The sequence below is a fragment of the Rhinolophus sinicus genome, chromosome 1 (assembly GCF_057876585.1).
Source record: "Rhinolophus sinicus isolate RSI-liver-muscle chromosome 1, RSI-T2T, whole genome shotgun sequence".
Classification (NCBI taxonomy): Eukaryota; Metazoa; Chordata; class Mammalia; order Chiroptera; family Rhinolophidae; genus Rhinolophus; species Rhinolophus sinicus.
This window is the reverse complement of record NC_142501.1, coordinates 140378938-140399424: the sequence shown is the minus strand read 5'-3', so window position 1 is coordinate 140399424 and position 20487 is coordinate 140378938. Positions and strand designations below refer to the sequence as shown.

Sequence of the window (20487 nt, the reverse complement as noted above, 5' to 3'; positions counted from 1 at the left end):
CGGGTTCCAGGTCGTAGGCTAATGTGACTCTTGCTCTGGTCTGGCCTTGAGGACATGGCTCAATTCTGATCATGCTTTTATTTTCTAAGCAGTTTAAGTTCTGGGCATGGGACCCGGAAGAGGAGCGCCGGCGACAGGAAAAATGGCAACAGGAGCAGGAACGTTTGCTCCAGGTAGGACTTGGTTTGCCGCCTTTGTTTCTTTTTTCTTTTAGATGATGCCCTCCCAACGTCTGTTGTATTAAATAGGCTTTTAGCACAGGAAACGCATGGAATCAGATTCTTCCCAGAAGTCAGTGAGTCTAAGTTAGTTCATTTTGTGCCTGTGTGACACAATGCCCTGTGTCTAATTCCTTTTACCTGAAGTTACAAAGATGAACACAAGAAAAAGGCATTTCACTTAAAAAAACACACAAAAAACTCTCCAAGTATCGATCAACTATTAAGGGCCAACCCAACCATTCATCACCTCCTTAGTTGCCCATCACATTTCAGTCCAAGTAGCACTGGGAATGAATTATCAAAAAGTTTTTTGATAGTATATGTGTGAAATAAAATTTGGCCTGGGTCTTGTTCCTTAAGTAGAAATGTTTGCTCTATCTTTAAGTAAAAGCTGCTAATTTTAAATTGTTGAAAAATTCTGGGAGTAAATCTATCATGTTCCTACTTGTTTCATGCCAGTTTTGTGGAGTAACAGGGCTTCAGAAAATAACCTAATAACCTTAGATACTAATATGTGCTGAATACTTGGGAAGTTTAATTCTCATAAAATTCTTCAAAGTATGTCTTATAAGCCCCAGTTTGCAATTGAAGAAACTAAGGCTCAAAAAAGTTAAATTAATTGCTCAAGACAACACAGCTAACAAGGGTTGAGCCTGGTTTCAAATGCAAGCCTGGATGACTTTAAAACTCCTGTTTTTGTCCACTATACTCCAAATACTACTAATTTTACCCCCCCAAAAAAAATCATAAATGAAACAAATTTTAAATCTCATTAATTTATGGTATTCTGCTGCTATGTAGACAGCAATGCTTAATGCAAATTTATTTTACTTTTGAAAAAATCTTTTTGTTCTAATCCTTTTGCCTGAATTCCCATAGGCGGGGGATAGGGGTCAGTTTAGATAGCCAACCACTTGTAATGTGGCTTTAGATCTGACAGTTAAGTTTGACACTGTTCAGAATTGCATAGAGGTAAACCTTCAATATCAAAATGTTAATAAGAACCAGATTCAGCAAAGTTGCATAGCTGCTGGGACTTTTAGGTCCATTGGGAGATCGCAGACTAGCCCTGGCCATCTGCTATTCTCTTGGAAATCAGATGCCCATTTCCCAGCTAACTGGTGAACAGCCAAGAGTTAGAAATTCCACCAAGTACAGACAACAGGCACGAGTGCTTCCCCTGGTGCCACTCTCTTTTACACCCTGACATGTGGCATGGTTACAGGTGCAGACACATACATTGTTTGTTCCTGTCCCACCGAATTGTTACCCAGTGTGGCAGCACTGGGCTGAGGGCTTTGGGGCAAGGCATTGGTGGGGATCAGAGGGTGGCGGGTTGGAGGCGTAGCACAGAATTTTTACTCCCTGCAAGGTATGTGTCGGGAAGAAAGGGCGGTGGGTTGGGGTGGAGGTAGCACAGATGTACATCTTTCACTCCCTGCATTACCATTACTAATTCATCCTCTCAGGGAGGGGAGCACGTGATGTGAGCCCCTGGAACCAATAAAACTACAAAGCTCGGCTTATTTTTCAGCTTTTATGAAGTGTTGAGGTCTGTTTGCCCTATTCTGAAAAGCCCCCTGAAGTCCCTCTCTAAAATTTTATAATATTCGGTTTTGATAACAAAATTCTTACCTGGAATTAAAAGCCTTTCATCGGTTGACCAACCATGGTGTTGCCAGAGCATTCATAAGAACACCAGGCTCCAGACAATCCCAGTAAAGCCCTTTTGCTCCTAAGATAATGACATAACAGATAATACCTGGAGGAAATCTCAGTGCCTTCCCCAGAAAGACAGAAGCACAGACTTGTGTTAGCCGCACAGAGAGGACTGACAATGATCAGCCTGTTACTTGACTGTGTGAGGTACACTTCAGTGACTCCTTTGTCTCTGTCACGTCAGGGATGCCATTTCCAACTCATCTGGGTGTCGGTTCCCATTTCAGGCCTTACTTTTCATCTCCATTTATTCATTTCTGCTAGTCAGCTGTCAGGGACTCGAGCCATACTTTTAAAGCCATTCTTACTCAAAGTATTTTATTTTTTCCCCCATAAGTGGTGATTAGTGTTGTATTGTTTCTGAAAACAATAATGGCAGTTCTGATATTGAAACCTTCTAATGGGCTGTTTAAAAGCTACTCTTAATTCAGAAGTTACTTAAAGCTAGGAACATTCCATTTTGGGAGCACGGCTATAAGCAAACAGTAATTCGGCTACTCATCTAATTATCATCTTGTCCACTTTGGACCGTTCTGCAAGGTTTTTTTTACCTTGTATTAAACTCTCCCAACAGCAACGTAGTTCTATTAGTGGAATGACAAAACTCATCTCTGAAGGACCCACTGAAAGCTAACTATGCTTTAGCCAAGTTAAGGAAGATTTTAGAATCTTTCAATCTTTTCATCTCTTCTTTTTCTGTAAACAAATGCCTACTCATATATTTGAAGAGCAATTCTATAAAACACCAACAGCAGAAAATACTGTTTTCCGTTGGATTTTTAGGTTCCTAACATGTTTGCTTACCACATAATATTGTTCCCCCTGTGTTGCATGAACGGATCAGATTCAGAATGTTACAAGAAGATAACCTGACAACATATTGTACATGGTGGTTTGGAGGTGGGGAAGAGTCCCAATCATGCATGCAGGGGTTGGTTCGTAACAATTTATGGAAATTCCATGACAGGAGAGATACCAGAAGGAGCAGGACAAGCTGAAAGAAGAGTGGGAAAAGGCCCAAAAGGAGGTGGAAGAGGAAGAACGCAGATACTATGAAGAGGTAGTAAATTCCCAAGAAGGATCTTGACCTTGTAGTCCTAATTCCTCAAAGTCTACTGTGTTTCCCCGAAAATAAGACCTAGCTGGACCATGCGTCTAATGTATCTTTTACAGCAAAAATTAATATAAGACCTGGTCTTATTTTACTATAATGTAAGACTTGGTATCATATGATGTATGATATGATATGATATGATATGATATGATATGATATGATATGATATGATATGATATGAGGTAATACCAGGTCTTATATAAATTTTTGCTCTGAAAGACACATTAGAGCTGATTATCCGGCTAGGTCTTATTTTGGGGGAAACAGGGTATCAGCACTTTTTGAGTCTGTGGTATGTATATGCATTGGCTGTGTTCTCTTACAACACAGCCCATAAACCTCTTTAAAAGTGTCATATTCAATAGGCTCTAAAAGACCATAATTCCCCCAAATTTAGTTTGTGGTGTGTGTTGAGTCATGATCAAGGGAGACAATATAATTGTATCTGTTCTGTAGTCAGAGTCAGATTGTTGATTTATTTTAGCGAGATGACATGAAAGTATCTATTTATTTGTGTGTCTATCTAAAGCAAGCATGTTTGGTAATACTGAATTCATTTTATGAGGATAATTTTGATATCAAAGCCAAATGAATCCTGACCACTGCATTCACTATATGGTACCAAAGAGATTTGGAGGGAAGGAGAATTTGGTTTTGTTTGTTTCTTTTTTCTTTTTTTTTTTTTTAGATGAACAAACCAGACCACATTAGAGAATTTGAAGGAAGCCATTATATGTATATTATATAAAATCTGTTTATGATTAATGTTGTGAATTTTATCTTCAACTATAATTTTTGTGCAGAATCTGATCCCTAATAGCATTTCTAATTAGACTTCTTGAATCTCATTAACTAAGTAATTTGCAAAGACTTTTGTTTTTCTATTAAATTAAATGCTAGCGTGTAAATCATTGCCCATTGAGAGTATTATATGATTTATGTGTACTTTTAGAAAATAAGACCTTTTTTTAATGCCTTGCTTGTTTGCGTATAATCCTGATGGGTTTTTTCCCGAAGTTCCTTAATAAAACTTTTCTCTTGGCAAATAATGGATTTTTAATTTTTTTTTATTTCATCAATTCCTGTCTTTCCTTTTAGGAGCGCAAAATAATTGAAGACACTGTGGTTCCATTTACTGTTTCTTCAAGTTCTGCAGACCAGCTGTCTACAGCCTCCTCTGTGACTGAAGGCAGTGGAACAGTGGTGAGGCCATAAATTAAAAGCAATTTGTGCAATAAAGAAACCTAAATAGAAGTACAAGACCACAAGGCCAAGTTTTGCACCAGTTTAAATCCAGGACTGGCTATTTCCCTAGAATCATGTCAGCTACTGTAGGCCATTGTCACAGCCATAGAGTCATTTCTCAAGAAGCAGTCAAGTCACTACTGAGGCCATATCTGCCCCCACAGGCTGGCAACCAAAGTTTCCCTGCCCTGGCTGGCAAGGTCCTGATTAGTGAGCCATGTGCTGGAATGTCCTTCTTAGTGCCCATCATTCATTCATTCAACAGATATGTGTTCCTCTGTGCCATGACATGCATCTCTTTGCACTGGATGGAAACAGCAAGATGCCAACAATAGGCTTTCCGCCAGCCTCCATAAGAGTTGCTTCTAACCCATTCTTAAAATTCCACATGATGGGGTGGCCAGTTAGCTCAGTTGGTTAGAGTGCGGTGCTGATGTTGCCGGTTCGATCCCCACATGGGCCACTGAGCTGTGCCCTCCTTAAAAAAAATAAAAAAAAAAATCCACATAAAATTTACATATGTCTTCAAGGTTTGGAGAGAGCCCAGAAAGCCTGTTCTACCTCCATAGCTCCCAAATAAGGTCATAGTGATAGTGGACAGAAGTCATACCAAGACTGGGATAGTCTATAACCTGCATTTAAACATAATTAACTGGTGGGCACTAGAAAGCCACATGTCCTGAAATGAGCAGTCCTATGACTGTTGAATTTTGAAAGGTGGGTTTTCTAACCAATTCCCTTTTGTGATAAATTTTGAAAGAGATCTAGCTTGCACATTTATTTCAAATCTTGGGAACTCAGTTACTATTTGGTTAATTTGGACAACTGTTCTTTAAATTCTTGAAGAAAAGCTTCAAATAGCCCATAGCCAGAGATGACTGTTCTCCAGTGTGTTTAAAATTACATTCAAGATTATTCTTGTTTTCCCTCATTAGAATAAGGTGGACCTGGAAAACTGTCGAGAAGAACAAGAGACAAGACAAAAGAAAACATTCCAGGGGGACAACAATGACTTATTGGTTAAGACTAGGGAAAGTGATCCACTGGAGGAAAAGGGCAGGTATGAACCGTACCAGGCTATCTGTCTAAATGCGCAAAACCAGGCTCTGCCTACTCACTCCCAGGAAGACTACTCATTGCTAATGCAAATGATATTCGGCTTTGAAATGACCATTCCAGTAATACATTACATATTGCTCAAACACATTCTAATAACTCTGAAGTCAGCGTTCTTATGCTATTGAATATAAATAGCCTTATTTTTAAATAGGCAAAACCTTTTTTAAAATAAGGGGAGACAGTATAGATCATCAAAGGAGCATGTTGTCAATTCAAAGCCCCAAACTTAAGTATCACTCGCCTGAAATGGTTAATGTGTCTGCAGGGACAGAGGTTGAAATGATGCCCCGGGGTCCCACCAACTGTGGTTTTACTGTGGACCTGTACTTTACTATTGGTATCCTCCAAGCTGTGAGAAGCCACATTTACTCCGCGTGCTAATATCAAGGACAACCAACAAATCAATTGGTTGTGCATCATCATCCCACCCATGGGTTCCAGCATGTTCCATTGGGAGATCACAACACGGCACCCAGAAATCAGCATCCAGAGCTAGCTCAGACGGGAGATGAATCTGGTTGTAGCTCTGGGCTGTAGTGGGTTTACTGATGCCACCTAACCTAGAAGGGACCCGCAGAAACCCAGGAGGCTGGCAGTGCTCTGCCAGCAGCAAGTTCTTTATAAGACAGATGTTTGCCTCTGGGGCTCTGAGATACCAGACCGAGATTGATAAGTGCATGCTGGACCAGCCTACATGTTCGACCTGGAGATTCGAAAGGCTAAGTGTCATTTTCGAAGACTGGTCAATTTGTAAGTTTGACTGAGAGCTGAGCTCTTCTGGTGGGATTAGCTCTGAGAATCCTCCTCTGCTCATCAGCTAGAAGGCTGGGTGAGCTGTAGGATACAGGAGCTCGGCAGAGCTCTTAGACTGGCACATCTGTTTCCAGTTGACGCTGTTTAAAAGGACTTTCCAGTTTTATGAAATGAAAACCACTCGTCAGGAATATTTGAATACCCCTGATAAGCATTGTACGTGAATTTTTGCTAACTCTCCAGACAATCCCTATTGTCACCAGAAAATTTTAAAAATCTCTTCCATCTCTCCTTCCTTTGCACACAGAAGCTACTGAAAGGCCAGTGGATTACCATGGGCTGCCAAAGTCCCATGCGGCCCAAATGATTTCTACAATTAAGTCCTCTCATATGAAAATCTGGAGAGTCCGGTTAGCTCTGGAATCCCTTGAAATTATTAGACTGAATTGTTTTGTGGATAGGGCGGTGGGGAGGACATCAGAAATGATGGTTTCTTGAGCTTGTTAAATTGATAGATAATAAAAATGAGTAGCATTTTAGAGTATTTTAAATCTAGTTTAAAATAAAATGAATAAATAAATGTTTTGTTTGCCCCATTTACTTTTCCATATTGAAATTAGTCCTTCCATACCCTAAGGGATAAAATCAATAACTTTAGTTCAGTTGTTTTTATCTCTGTCCTGAAATATATATTTTTACTTATTTTAACAGCCTAACTCATGAGGCTTTGACTGATTCTGAGAACCCCGTATCAAAAAGAACCCATCAGGACGATCAGCTGGATAACGAAGCCGGGGCCCCTCATGGTGGGATGAACCCACAGCTAGTTCAGGGTAAGGATGGAGAAGACCATTCCCAATGTCTAAACTACTGTGAGACACCTCCCCTCGTTCTTGTAGTAGCTATGACCTCTGCTGGCTGCAAGCTTCTCTTCTAGCTTATGTTCCATAGCACAGTGAATAAACGCCTATGTACCACCAGGTGCCCAGGTCTCCATGGAGTCACCTTGAGACCTCAAAAGGCGTTAGCACATTAAAAAAGGTGACTTACTAAGCATTAAGGTGACATTACTGAGCACTAAGTTTATGTTCTTTATTTGGCCTCAGATCCACCCCAGAATCAGCAGGTATCAAACCCAACAATGAACATTTTAGAAGATGTGAAGCCAAAAACCCTCCCATTGGATAAAAGCATTAACCATCAGATTGAATCTCCGAGTGAAAGGCGGAAGTGAGTAACCAGTGAAGATGAATATGGAATCCATTTTTTTTTTAATTTATTGACTAAGAAGGGGGGAAATGAAAAAGTGTGAGATGACATAATGTTAGCAGCATTTTTGTGCTTCCTCCCCATTGAATCTCATTGATTGACAAGGTAACAAATCAGGGACACGCTTCCTGGCAAGTAAATATTCACTCTGAATTTATCAATTTAGAAGAGGCAAAATAATGTTTTTAATGCACAAGTCTAAACATTGGAAAGAATTTGCAGGCATGTTGTATTAATAGTTTATTTAAGTGAGTTAAATTGTGTCAGCCTACTGACAAATATTCTTTCAAGGGAAAAAAATGTTGTTCTCTCATTATCATTCTCTTCCTTTAAGTAGCTATATTCTAGGCTATGTTCTAATTTTGTAAGATTTATATTGTTTTACAACAATAATTGACAAATTATTTACAACAATTTCCTAACATTTCTGAAGTATTTCAATATAATGCGCACTGTGTTGAAGGGTTTACATATCTTTTCTCTTCTTTTCAGACATTAACTCACTGAACTCGCCCAGTAACTTTAATTGGGTTGTTGTTCCCATTTTACAGAGGAAGAAATTGAGGCTCGGGCAAATTAAATAACTTATCCAAAGTACTTGACTGGTTAAGTGGTAGAGGAATTCGAAATGAACCCACAGTCCCATGATAAGGTCACGTTTGAACCAGAGGTTCCTTGTAATCAGTTTTTAAAATATAATATTCATTATACTTTAACCAATCGTTCTACCTGAAGCCAGACCACCTGGATTCAAATTTTGACTCTGCCACTTGCCTGCATAGGGCTTTGAGCAACTTGATTAATCTTTCTCTGCCTCAGTTTCCTCATGTATAAAATGAGAATAATAATAATACCTACCTTCTAGGGTTTTGTGCCTGGCAAATAATAAGTTCTGTATCATCCAGCAGTGGTGGTCACAATGCTGATGGGGTCCTGGTGATGATAACTTGTTGTATAAGTTCATATTTTTACCTTATTTTTCTCTTGCATTTTTTTGAATACAGTGTTTGAATTATTTCTTCCTTTTCTCTTATGTCTATACAATTTCATTTCTATACGTCTAGATGACACTCAGAATCAATAGAAGCTAAAATCACAAAGAAGTAATCATTATTATTATTGATTATTGCAGCAGTTTTCGACCTTTGTTTTTTTTTCTTTTTTTAAGGCAATGGTGATTATACTTTAGGATATTATATGAACACATGATGTTTTGGAGAAGACATTCTCTGCCTGTGTAAGGAAGTTTAGATTGGCGGGGAGCTCAGGGAGTTATTCTGAAAGCAGTTAGACAGATGGACTTATGCTGTGTTCACTTCTGTGTTGGCATTTCTCTTATCTTTTTTTCTGTGTTCTATTCCTTTCATTATAAATGAAATTAACTTTTATAAGCAAGAACCCAGAACTGACAACTTAATCACAGGCAGAGCTTGTGCAACCAACAGCCCTGTAAAATCATTCTGGTAGCTTCTTGCTGGGGACCACCTGCTTTGTAGATGCCTCTGACACAGTGGTTATTAAATGTTGGGTTTATCACCCCTAATTACATGTTTCCAAAATGAATTTATTGATAGGGGTAGAAGCCACTTCATTGAAAAATGCATCCTTTCAGCTCTGCCCTTTATTTCTGGGCTCTTTTTAAAAGCTTTTCCCTATATCCCTACTCACCTCTTCCCTCCCACCCAGTCCATAATTTTTATATGTAACTCAGCTTGCAATTTTAACTCAGCCAAGAACCTGGCAATAATAGAAATTAGAAAAGCATCCTGTCTCTTATGTTGAACCATGCCAGTCTGGATGTGATATTATGCAGAAAATGCATGTATAATCTTTGCTAGAGAGAATTACTATTTTTGTCCTTTATAAAAAATTACCACTAGGACACTCTGTGGTCTTTTATTTTGTTATCAAAGAAATTTTTAATTTTCTTATCTAAAATGTCTTTTCTTGTAGGATTGGGCTTCCCTTTACTTGTCATAATTTTTGGCTCCTTTACCATGTTACAGGAAAAGCCCTCGAGAGAACTTCCAGGCGGGGCACTTGTCCTCCTGCCCTCCCACCCCTCCTGGCCAGTCACCAAACAGGTACAAGAGGTCAGCAAGCCTTTCCGAGGTGGCTTTGATTTGACTGGAGCCTGCCAGGCATAATTTTACCCAAATTAGTGCTTGCCAAATGATTTTGAGGGTGTTGTCCATCCAAGTCTCTTTACACACACACACACACACACACACACACACACACACACACGCAGGCAGGAGGAAAAGACACATTCCCCATCCAGCAGCAGCCAGCCAGAGTGTGACGTTGGTGCGGCTGTGGCCATAAGCCTTTAATTATATTGTGCGGAACCTGCAATCTAATAATCAAATCCACCAGACAATTGCTGGGCTCCTAAGTCGGCGCCTTTCCTTCCAAGATGGCTTGGTCCTTCTAGGCAGGATCCGCTGATGGCTCTTACAGAGAACCAGGCAGCAGCTGAGAAATGAAACGTCATCCTTCTTTTTACCCTACTCAAGCTCTCTGATGATTGCTTCTGGACATTAATGGGGCCCCATGATATTCTTAAAAGCTGCGTGAGTTCCCATTCACTGGAGAGACTAGTTACTGAGTACTCAGAGATTTTCTTTGAGTTAGATGTTTCATTTAACTACTGAACATGAGGGAAATCTTAATAAACAGTGTTTGTTTAGGGCAACTCTTCCTCTTTTCTCTTGTCGTCCTTTCTGTTTCTTCTGTCCCTCTGTACCCCGTTGGCTTCTGAATGATAGTGTATATTTTAAAATTTCTTGTGTAATTCCGAAGCTTTTCAGACAATCGGCATCATTGCAATCTGATCTGATCTTCTACGCAGTTGTGGAAAATCTGCTTAGAAGATAGCCATCTAATACTTCACCTGGTGTCGGGCTGCTGGGCTGGATTCTAGTCCATTGGTGGTGGGCACTGTGCTAGGGGCTACAGGGGTATAGAGTTGGGGTACATGCAGCCCTTGCCCTCAAGGGGCTTACACCTCAGAGAGGACGTGAAGTGTCCAGATTATAGAGTCACAGTGTTTATACTGGAAGAGGTAGTAGAGATAATCTAATCCAATTCTCTCATTTAAAAGGTAAAGGGGAAACCCAAAGTGAATTCTTTACACCAGATCACAGAACCTGGTGACAGAGCAGGGATTAGATTCCCTATCTGCCTGGGACCTGTTGGGCTGTATCACAATTGCCTGTCTATTTTTAAACCAAAAACAAATTTTTTTTCTTAATAAGTAAAAATAAATGCCCTAGTGGGCCAATGAATCAATTCTAGAAAATTTTCAAGCAACATTGAAACCTTAGTAAAGTTAAACATGATTATCTTTTAGGGCTTATAAAAACATATGCTGAATATATTGAATTATTTCAAGGCATTTGATCACTATGGTTGAATAGACTACAACACAAACTTCTTATAACAAATAACTAAAACATACACACATACACATGCACACCAAATTCTATGTGACAATGGAGGCCTATTATTGTATTTAGTCTAGCAGTCATTTGCAAATTGTACCTAATGCTTAATTCCTGCTCATTATCAGTTCAGTAATTGTCATTTCACTCATGATACCGTGTTTCCCCGAAAATAAGACCTAGCTGGACAATCAGCTCTAATGCGTCTTTTGGAGCAAAAATTGTAGTAAAATAAGACTGGCTCTTATATTACATTATATTATATTACATTATATTATATATCCAGTCTTATATTAAAATAAGATCGGGTATTATATTATATTATATTATATTACATTATATTATACCAGTCTTATAGTAAAATAAGTTTACTATTTTATAGTAACTTATTTTATAGTAAAATAAATTCACTATTTCTTCTTTTATTAATTTTTGCTCCAAAAGACACATTAGAGCTGATTGTCTGGTTAGGTTTTATTTTTGGGGAAATAGGGTATAAACATTTTTAAAATCCATGTTTTCATTTTTTTGCACTAGGCTACATGTTTGTGTGTTTAACCAACTATTCTAGATGGAACATTTCACTATTATATATATTTTTAAACCTAGGTCTATAAGTGGGAAGAAGCTGTGCTCTTCCTGTGGGCTTCCTTTGGGGAAAGGAGCTGCCATGATCATCGAGACCCTCAATCTCTATTTTCACATCCAGTGCTTTAAGGTATGTATTGATCACGCTTCTAAGTACAATTTTGTGACGTCTTTTGGCATTGTTCTGTGCTGAGAAGTACCTCCTGAACATCCAATGACCTTTGTTCAGGAGGCCACCCCTTCTGTGTTGTACAGAAGTGTGTGGGGAATCCATCCTTCAGGAGGAAACTCTGCTATCATGCATCCCTCTGGGATATTGAGTGAGAAGAAGCAAAACAGGTTTGTTCTATGAGGCTGTAAGCACAGCTTTTGTTGCTAAAGACTGTCTACCAGGAAGCTGAGAAGGACACCCTGGGAGGACAGTGATAATTTTGAATCTTTTAGGCCATGTGGGTTTATTTGGAATGTAGTATCTTTGCTACTTCTCAAACTCTTGTGACTTAATGTTGAAGGTTTTTAGTCTTTTACCTCATGGGAGAGTTTCTGTCAATAAGTGGCTATAGCTAGTTGCAAAATTGTAAGTCTCTGAATGAATATGTCTTGAATCCCAAATTGAATATCACTTCCTCTAAGAAGCTGCCCTGCTCACCCAGACTGTCACTCACCTTTGTTACAGGTCCTTACAAAACCTTTTGGGGACCTTGTCTCTCACTGTTGAATTGTTTGATTATCACCTCCTCTGATAAACTATCACCTCCATAAGGGTAGGAACTGTCTGTCTGGCTCACCACTATTTCTTCTGCACCTAGAAAAGATGGTGTCAGTAAATATTTGTAGATGAATAAATTAATAAATAAAATGAAAATGTGGAGACCTAGATTCTAGTCCCAAACCGCCTGCTAATAAGTAGATGAGCTAACCAGTTATACCCCATTTATTATAAACTGTATAAGTTGGCTTACATCAGTATTTCCCATCTTTTTTTTTTTCATTTATGGACATTTCGAATTAATATGTAAGTTTGGAACCAAAACTTACATATTAATAAGTTTGATATGAATAAGTCATTTCTTTCTAGATATGAATAAATCATTATTTCTCTCCATAACCCTGTCATGCTTTCTTTTTCCTTCTTGAATTTTGTTCTATCTCTTGTTGGTAGTTTCCTCAACTATAAAGTAAACGTGCATGGGTTTAAAACCATTCCCACTTTATCTATAAGCTAAAGAAAAGTGAATGAAGTTGTCCCAAAATGATTCATTGAATAATATCAATCACCACTGGAAAGCAAAATACAATATGGGTACTTAATGAGACTCAATTTATCAATATTCTTATTGTAAAATTAACCTAGATAATGTATGGCCTAAACTGTCTAGGAGTGCTTTGAAGCTCAAGGAATGTACTTTTTAAAATTCCATGGTAATGCCAAGATAATATGTTCCCACACCATAGTTTGTTCTCAGAAACATTACCAGAACTCAAAATACTCGAGGTAGCAAAGAGTCTTTGCAGATCCTCAAGGGATAAAAGACCTGCTTTCTATATTGTCAAGGCCTTTATTCTCTCTAATTGTTCACTTCCTGGAACTGACCTGATGCTTTAAGGTACATCTCCTCTGAGGTTTATCACCTACCTTTGGATGTACATGCAACTTGTGACATAATTGGGATGAAGCCTCTTTCTGTCCCAGGTGACTTTAACGCATGAGTCTGGGGCTGGCCCTCTCCTCCTGGGCTGAGTCCTGATCTCCTGGCAACAGGCTGGCATCAGGCTGGCAAACCCTAATGCCACCTTCTCTGGTACAACCAGCACCGTATATCCCCCAGCCTCCTTCTGCACTCAGTCTGACTTGGCTGAAAGGAGATCCATTCTCAGTGGATTTGTTCCTCTGGGTATCACTGCCTTTAACATGGAACTATAAAGTGAATAGCTATTTCCTAGCAATTTTGATCTGACAGAACTCACCAACAATGCTGGAAAGCATTTAAAGATTATTCCCAGACAAGTTTCAACTGATAATTCTGTTGGCCATGTGTTTATTTAAAACCACTAGGATTTAATCTGTTTAAAATGGTTCTTCCATCTTGATTGAGAAACAGTGTATGATAGAGGTCAACAGCATCAGCTTACTAGGTTTACAACCTTGGACAAGGCGGCTAACCTCTCTGACCCAGTGTCCTTGTCTATAAAATGCAAGGAGTTAGGATGAAATGCTAAAAGTATATTGTTGATATAAGTCAACTCTAAGTGCAGCATCTAACATATACCATGTTTCCCTGAAAATAAGACCTAGCCAGACCATCAGCTCTAATGCATCTTTTGGAGCAAAAAATTAATATAAGACCTGATATTGTATTATATTTATTATATTATATTATATTCCTGGTCTTATAGTAAAATAAGACCGGGTCTTATATTAATTTTTGCTTCAAAAGACGCATTAGAGCTGATGGTCCAGCTAAGTCTTGCTTTCAGGGAAACACGGTATTAGTAGATGCTCAATAAATGTGGGGGTTGTAGAAGTGATTATTGTGCTATTCATGTAAACAGCAACTAAGCATAATAGAGAAACAATTCCTTATGCACCTTATAACTTCTGTTCTTTGTACCCTATAGTGTGGGATTTGTAAAGGACAGCTTGGAGATGCAGTGAGTGGGACGGATGTTAGGATTCGAAATGGTCTTCTAAACTGTAATGAATGCTACATGCGATCCCGAAGTAAGTACTGGGGTGAAATACCTTGAGATGAATGAGTGCAATCATATGCTTTTCATAAGACCCAGTTTAGGAATGCAATTATTTCTCCCCAACAGTTGACATTCCTACCCTGAGGGAACAAGGTATTATATGAGCATCTAGGTAAAATAAGCGATAATAAAATAACCCCTTATTTACCACTAGTTTCTTACCGGAAGTTACTTCTTTTCATCCAGAAGCCAAATTCTTTTCATCCAGAAGCGCGTTAATACACCAGCAGGTAAAAACTGTATGCCAATTTTGAGACATTGCCTGAGCTCACCGTAGAGGTTTTGGTGAGGCAGAAGATACAAGGTCTGTGAAACACTATTCACTTGTTGAAGCATGTATTTAGAAGACCAGCACCATTTGGTGGCTGGGTTAAGTGTGAAGACGGCTCTCCATTGTTCATTACATCAAGCACCAACTCCTCGGTACCTACATGCCCTATATTCTGGAGTTTCCTGACAACGTATCTTGCTGTTCCCAACTAAATTGAAAGTACCTTGAGAGACCAAATGGTGGTTCTGTTTCTTTGTGAATCCCTGCCACCCTCCAAAATACCTTAGCACATTATTAGAGCCTAACAAGTACGTGCTGCCTTCAAGCTCCCTTGAGCAGCCTGCCCTCCGATCTTGTATCCGGGTTTCCTACCATAGGAGGGTCATGTCAGATCTAGGGGCACCAGGGGGTGCTGTTGCCCAGCTGCTATCTAGAATCTCTGAAACTAGCCAGTGACTAGCCTCTGAATCCTTCCTGGCTCTTCACCATAAAAGTCCTTCTGGTGGATAACCTGGACAGCAAGAGACTCTTCTGTGTGACACATCACTCAGAAACTCGCTTTGGAAAAAAAAGGGGGGAATAAAGAAATGGAGTTTGAAATTCTAGAATGTTTTATTATTTCTCAAAGTAAATGAAGTAACATTTTTACAGCATTTTTAACATAAGTCTCTAAATTTGTAAGACTGAAGAGTTTAAGACTAAAAATTGAAATTATGTTCTTTTATAGTTGTAGATTTAATATAGTCAGAGAAATATATGCATTAATAAAACTATGAGAAATAAAAATTTAATCAAACTCAGGTGATTTTGATCTATGATAAACATTTAACTTGAGGTCAGAACAGTTCTAACTGAGAGCTGGTACCATCAAACTGTACTATTTATATTATGTATTATATTTTTATATTATATATTTATATATTATATTATGTGTTATATATTTATACCAGGTATTATATATTATACATATGTAATATATTATACATATAATACATAGTATATACTATACATATTGTGTATATTATATATTATATTTATACCGTGTATGCTATATGTACATATGGTATAAATATATAATATTAATGTTTATTTTTATACTGTGTATTGAATATATAAAATGTGGTATAAATAGTGTGCCATATATATGTATGTATGTGTGTATATATATGTATATCATAAGTATATATACATGCATACAAAAATACATATATACATGTATAATATATAATAACTATATATTATTTTAAACTAGATTTTTGTTTTGTTTTTATATATTATAAAGGAAAAAGCTAAACCCTTTTCCAATCATCTTCTATAAATTATACTTTTTCTCAGCCTGTGGCCCAGCTGAGTGTGAATCATGGAACCAGAAGAGGGCACTGTTAGGTTAAGGACTGGAGCCAGATTTGAAAAGTGCTGTAAATATGAATTTCTTTCATAATTTAAAGTGCTTGAATGATGCCAGCAGAGTACAAACGTGAACCCACCTCTGGGTGACAGTGACCTGTTTTCATCCAGATTTTTATTTTAATTGAGAAGTTGGGTGATTCATTGTCATTTCTTTTGGAAATTAGCTTTTCGGATCTAGGCCAGGAATTTTTCTCCTATGTATACAGACGTAAAGGGCATTCATTGCTTTTAATTCCAAATCTAAAGACAAGAACTGTGGAGTTCCTGTAACAGTCTCATAAGATGAAAAATAGAAAGTGATTTGGAGGAAGACTAAAGATAGGATTTTTCTTTATTTTTTTAACGCAATATTTTACTAGAGGTTTTTTTAGAATACTAACATACTAAGAAGACAACAAAGTCTTATTATCTCTCTGCCTAGATAACCTCTATAGACATTCAAAAACATAAGTAAGTAAAAAGTATAGATGGTACACTGTTAGAAAAATTGGATTGTTCAGATTCAGAAAGATACCAAATTAAAAGTAAAGAATCTCTAAAGTTAACCACATAATCACTTTCTAATAATTGTTTGGGGAGGGGACAGAATGTATGTGTGTATATGTGTGCATATAACACACCCCAACATACATACAGACACACACACGGGTACATATGTGCATGATACCTCTACCTGGATATGTGTTGGGTTTTATTTCACAAAGGTAATACATAGTCACAGTGTTCTGTACTTAGTTTTTGTTGCTGTTGTTTTTAACTTAATAATATATCTTGACAATTTTTGGCTAACATATCCTTTCCATATAACATGTTCTTTCTCCTCATTCTTTATAATGGTTTTTAATAGCTGCAGACAAACCCATTGTATGGACTTAACATAATTTAAAACTAATTCTCCATGAATGGGCATTTCAGTTGTTTCCAGTTTTCTAATATTTTTTGAATGCTCTAATGAACATCCTTGTTCGTATGTCCTGATGGACGTTTGTAAGCATTTCCATAGGGCAGATTGTGAGTAATAGAACTGCTGAGTTAAAAGGCATGTGCTTTTCAAATTTTCAGACAACTTGCCTAATTATCTTCCAGGAAAATAAACTCTTCCTGCAAAGTATTTAAGAGAGCCTCTTTTTCTCCATGACTATTCAGTTCTGAATATCATCAAACTTTTAAAATTTCCACTCTGCTAGGTGGGGGAGGAAAAACTCTCATTGCTTTGATCTGTATGTTTTTAATTATAATTGAGTTTGAACATCTTTTCATATGTTTAGTCAGCATTATGTTTCTTTTTCTATTAAAAAAAGTTTTTATTTCTTTATTTTTTTGCCCATTGTTCTTGGTTTATATGAGTTCTTTGTAAATTAATTTTCCCTGTATTTTATATTTGCTGCTTGTTGCAGTTATCATTCGTCTTTCTACTTTTTGACTTTTTTCATTGAAAAAATTTTTATTTTAGGTAATTAAACATAGTTGTTGTTGTTGTTGTTTTCCCCTTTTTGGATTCTGGGTTTTACTTCCTACTTAGAAAAACTCTCACTGTACTCCAAGGTCATACATTTATCTGAGTTTTTTCCCTAAAATTGTTTTTTGTTTTCTTTTTCACATGTAAATATATGACATCAGAAATGTATTTGGGGGTGAAAAAAAATGAGATAGATATCCAGCTTTTCTTTCAATTAGTCAATTGTGACTAAAACTTAATGAATAATCCGTTTTTTCCTCACTAATTTGAAATGCCAGCTTTCTCATAATTAAGTTCACATATATATTTGGATCTATTTCTGGATATTTTATGTTTTAGTAACCTATTTACTCTCTAGTATCAAGCAGTTTTAATTATTATAGCTTCACAATATGTTTTAATATTGAGTAATAAAGGCCACTTCATTCCAATTATTTTTTTCCAGATTTTCCTAACTCTTCCCTCATGTTGATTTTCCCAAATAAATGTTAATATCATTTTAAGCTAAACTTTAATTAAGTCAACATGTGACAGGGAGAATGACCAGCACATATGAGAATACTGCTCATTTCTTTCTTGGTTTCATAAGAAAATATATACCTTAGGTGTGAATAGGTGGCGGGGATAATAATGAGCTAAAGAAGTATAAATGCACATGAATTGGTTGAATATACCTCAGATGCAATAAAAGAGTCAGAATGGAAAGAAATGGCTAAAAATCATCTTTGTTTCTTTCTTTTTTTATTTGATTTTTATCTGAGTTGAGAAGAGGGGAGATGGATAGATGTGAAAGGTGGTTTACATCATAGGAATTCTAAGTGAAACAAATAATTTCATTGTGTGGAATGGTAAAACCTGAATATATAATCCGATTTTCCTCAAGTAACTAGTCACATTTAAATGAAATTTTTCTCTTGGAGGGGAAAAATAGCATAACAGCATATTAAAATACAATTCCTAAAAGCAACGTAAACAGTTTTTAAGTTCGTATGTAAATGGGAATGGAAGTGCAAAACAAATTACCTGTCATGAATCAAGCCGTCACATGTTTAACTTGTGCCATTTGTGCCTGGGTGTTGGATGACTGTGTCTCTGTGTCTGTTCCATCATTCACTCGCATGAAATGCATTTAACGCAAAATCCCTGGGGTCTTTTCCTATGTTGAGATTGCTTCATCACAGCTCTAGTGCCTAAAATAAAGGAGAAATTTGTGAAAGTTTCAATAGGAAATATGGAACCCAAACCATCCTTCCTAGATAGAGTTGCCAGATAAATACAAGATGCCCAGTTAAATGGTTTTTTGTTTTTGTTTTTTGCCTAAGTTTGAATTTCAGATAAATAATGAATTTTTCTTGTATTTGTATGTCTCAAATATTGCATGCTTAGGATTTAGCATAAGAATATCCCAAATAGATATAAATGATAAACGTCTAAGTATTGCTTTGTCTTGTGCACCTGAAACTAATAAAATTATATTTAAAAAGAAAAAAGAAAAAAAGAAATGTAAAGTCCCACAGGTAAATAGGGTCTGGTAGAGTTGCAACAATTAAAAAGTGAATAATAAATGAGAAAAATAAAAACAATTTCAATAGATAAGAATTTGTACAATACAAATTAAGAAGAACCTTTGGGGAAATTGGTGGAGCCTTTGGATGTTTTATAAAATTCCTCCATTGCTATTATTCATTATTATTCATTGAATTCAAAAGTTAAATAAAGATTGTATCTAGATATCATACTTTATTCTTCTGGACAATAATACCAAGGAAAGCATTTAACACTTGATTCATTCTTTGTAAAATTAGTACACATTTGTGGTTATAACTAAAATTTGGCTAAATATGAAATAAAATATTTATTTCCATACAAAAAAAAAGAAAAAAAAAGAAAGAATATCCCAAATATCACATGGGATATACTTAGGCTAAAAATTTTATTTGTTTTTATCTGAAATTCAAATTTTACTGGGTGTTCTGTATTTTTAATTGCTAAATCTAGCAATCCTATTTCTAGATCATATGTTAAATTCCTCCTGTTGCAATGTATTTATTTTTAGAGAAACCAAAACCTAAAGGAACTCAGAGATGAGAGATTATTTTCTTGCTTATTTGCCCCAGAAGACAAAGTAGAAAACCTGATGAAGATTATTTGGTTTAGGGTGAAATCCAGAGGATTCCCACCAAACTTTACAGGGAATATGAATCACTTGGGCTCCCTGTGAAGTGCTCAAAAGTCCGCAGTTCTGGGTGAACCAATACTTCTCCTCCTTGGACCACAGTTGAGTAGCAGGGTGGCACAAGTTTCCCTTCCTAGACGGAAGAGACTTTGGCAGAGGTCATAGTTGATGTCAGAAATTTTTAAACATCTGAAGCAAGAAGCATTGACTCCTTCAATAAAATGTGTTCTGATTTCTTTACCACAGGTGCTGGCCAACCCACAACATTGTGACGTGGTTTCCAAGCTTCCAGGTCACTCACCATTTATTAATAGCGTCCCCTGGCAATTGTTTAACAGAATCCGCGGTTCAGGGGCTCCTCAGCATTCATCTAACTTCTGAAAGGCTATTCTAAACGATGGTATCTGTTCTTTTGTAGCACAGTGTTTGTGTTTTTCCTGTTTTTTTTTTTGTTTGTTTGTTCTTTCGGGGTTTTTTTTTGTTTTGTTTTGTTTTTGCATTTGCACAGTATATACAAAAGAATATTGAATTGTAATGATTCTAAATAGTTCAAAAAAAGGTCTCAGCATGGTCAAACAGGCTTATGGTTTAAAATATGCTATTCTCTTCTTTGAGAGTTAATGAGATAAATGATTCAATAAACCTGTTTTGTTTTAGTATTTCTAGGAATTAAACACTTTATGTTTACAAAATTGAGCTGCAGAAAGTGCAAGACATGCCAATTTGAGATATGTGGTTTTCTAAGACAGGAGCATACAATTAATGCATTTCAGAAACTAAAAATCACATCATATAGCTCTGAGCTATACCTTGTTTTTAATGCAAAGACATTAGTCTAAGAAATATATACTGTAATCCTGAAATATTTGTGTTACTTACCTTTTGAGGTAGAAGTCATACCAATAAATTATTGCACCGTTAGTATTAGGTTTTGTGTACTTCCCAAGTT

At 36.9% G+C, this 20487-nt stretch overlaps 1 protein-coding gene across 10 annotated transcripts in view; it reads left to right on the top strand.

Annotated features, from left to right (window-relative positions):
• LIMCH1 (LIM and calponin homology domains 1) overlaps positions 1-20197 on the top strand; it is a 348428-nt gene extending 328231 nt beyond the window's left edge. For 5 of the 10 annotated variants that reach the window (XM_074324616.2, XM_074324612.2, XM_074324614.2 and 2 more), the window contains 9 exons: positions 93-173; positions 2908-3000; positions 4153-4257; positions 5235-5359; positions 6883-7004; positions 7278-7401; positions 11493-11601; positions 14091-14193; positions 19785-20197. In XM_074324616.2, the coding sequence (XP_074180717.2) occupies positions 93-173; positions 2908-3000; positions 4153-4257; positions 5235-5359; positions 6883-7004; positions 7278-7401; positions 11493-11601; positions 14091-14193; positions 19785-19810 (888 nt within the window). In that variant the 3' untranslated portion in view covers positions 19811-20197. Of the gene's footprint in view, positions 1-89; positions 174-2907; positions 3001-4152; positions 4258-5234; positions 5360-6882; positions 7005-7277; positions 7402-9446; positions 9534-11492; positions 11602-14090; positions 14194-19784 lie in introns of all 10 variants that reach the window. The other 5 variants (XM_019751938.3, XM_019751940.3, XM_088789955.1 and 2 more) reach the window with 4 other exon arrangements.
• Positions 20198-20487: the final 290 nt, after the last annotated feature.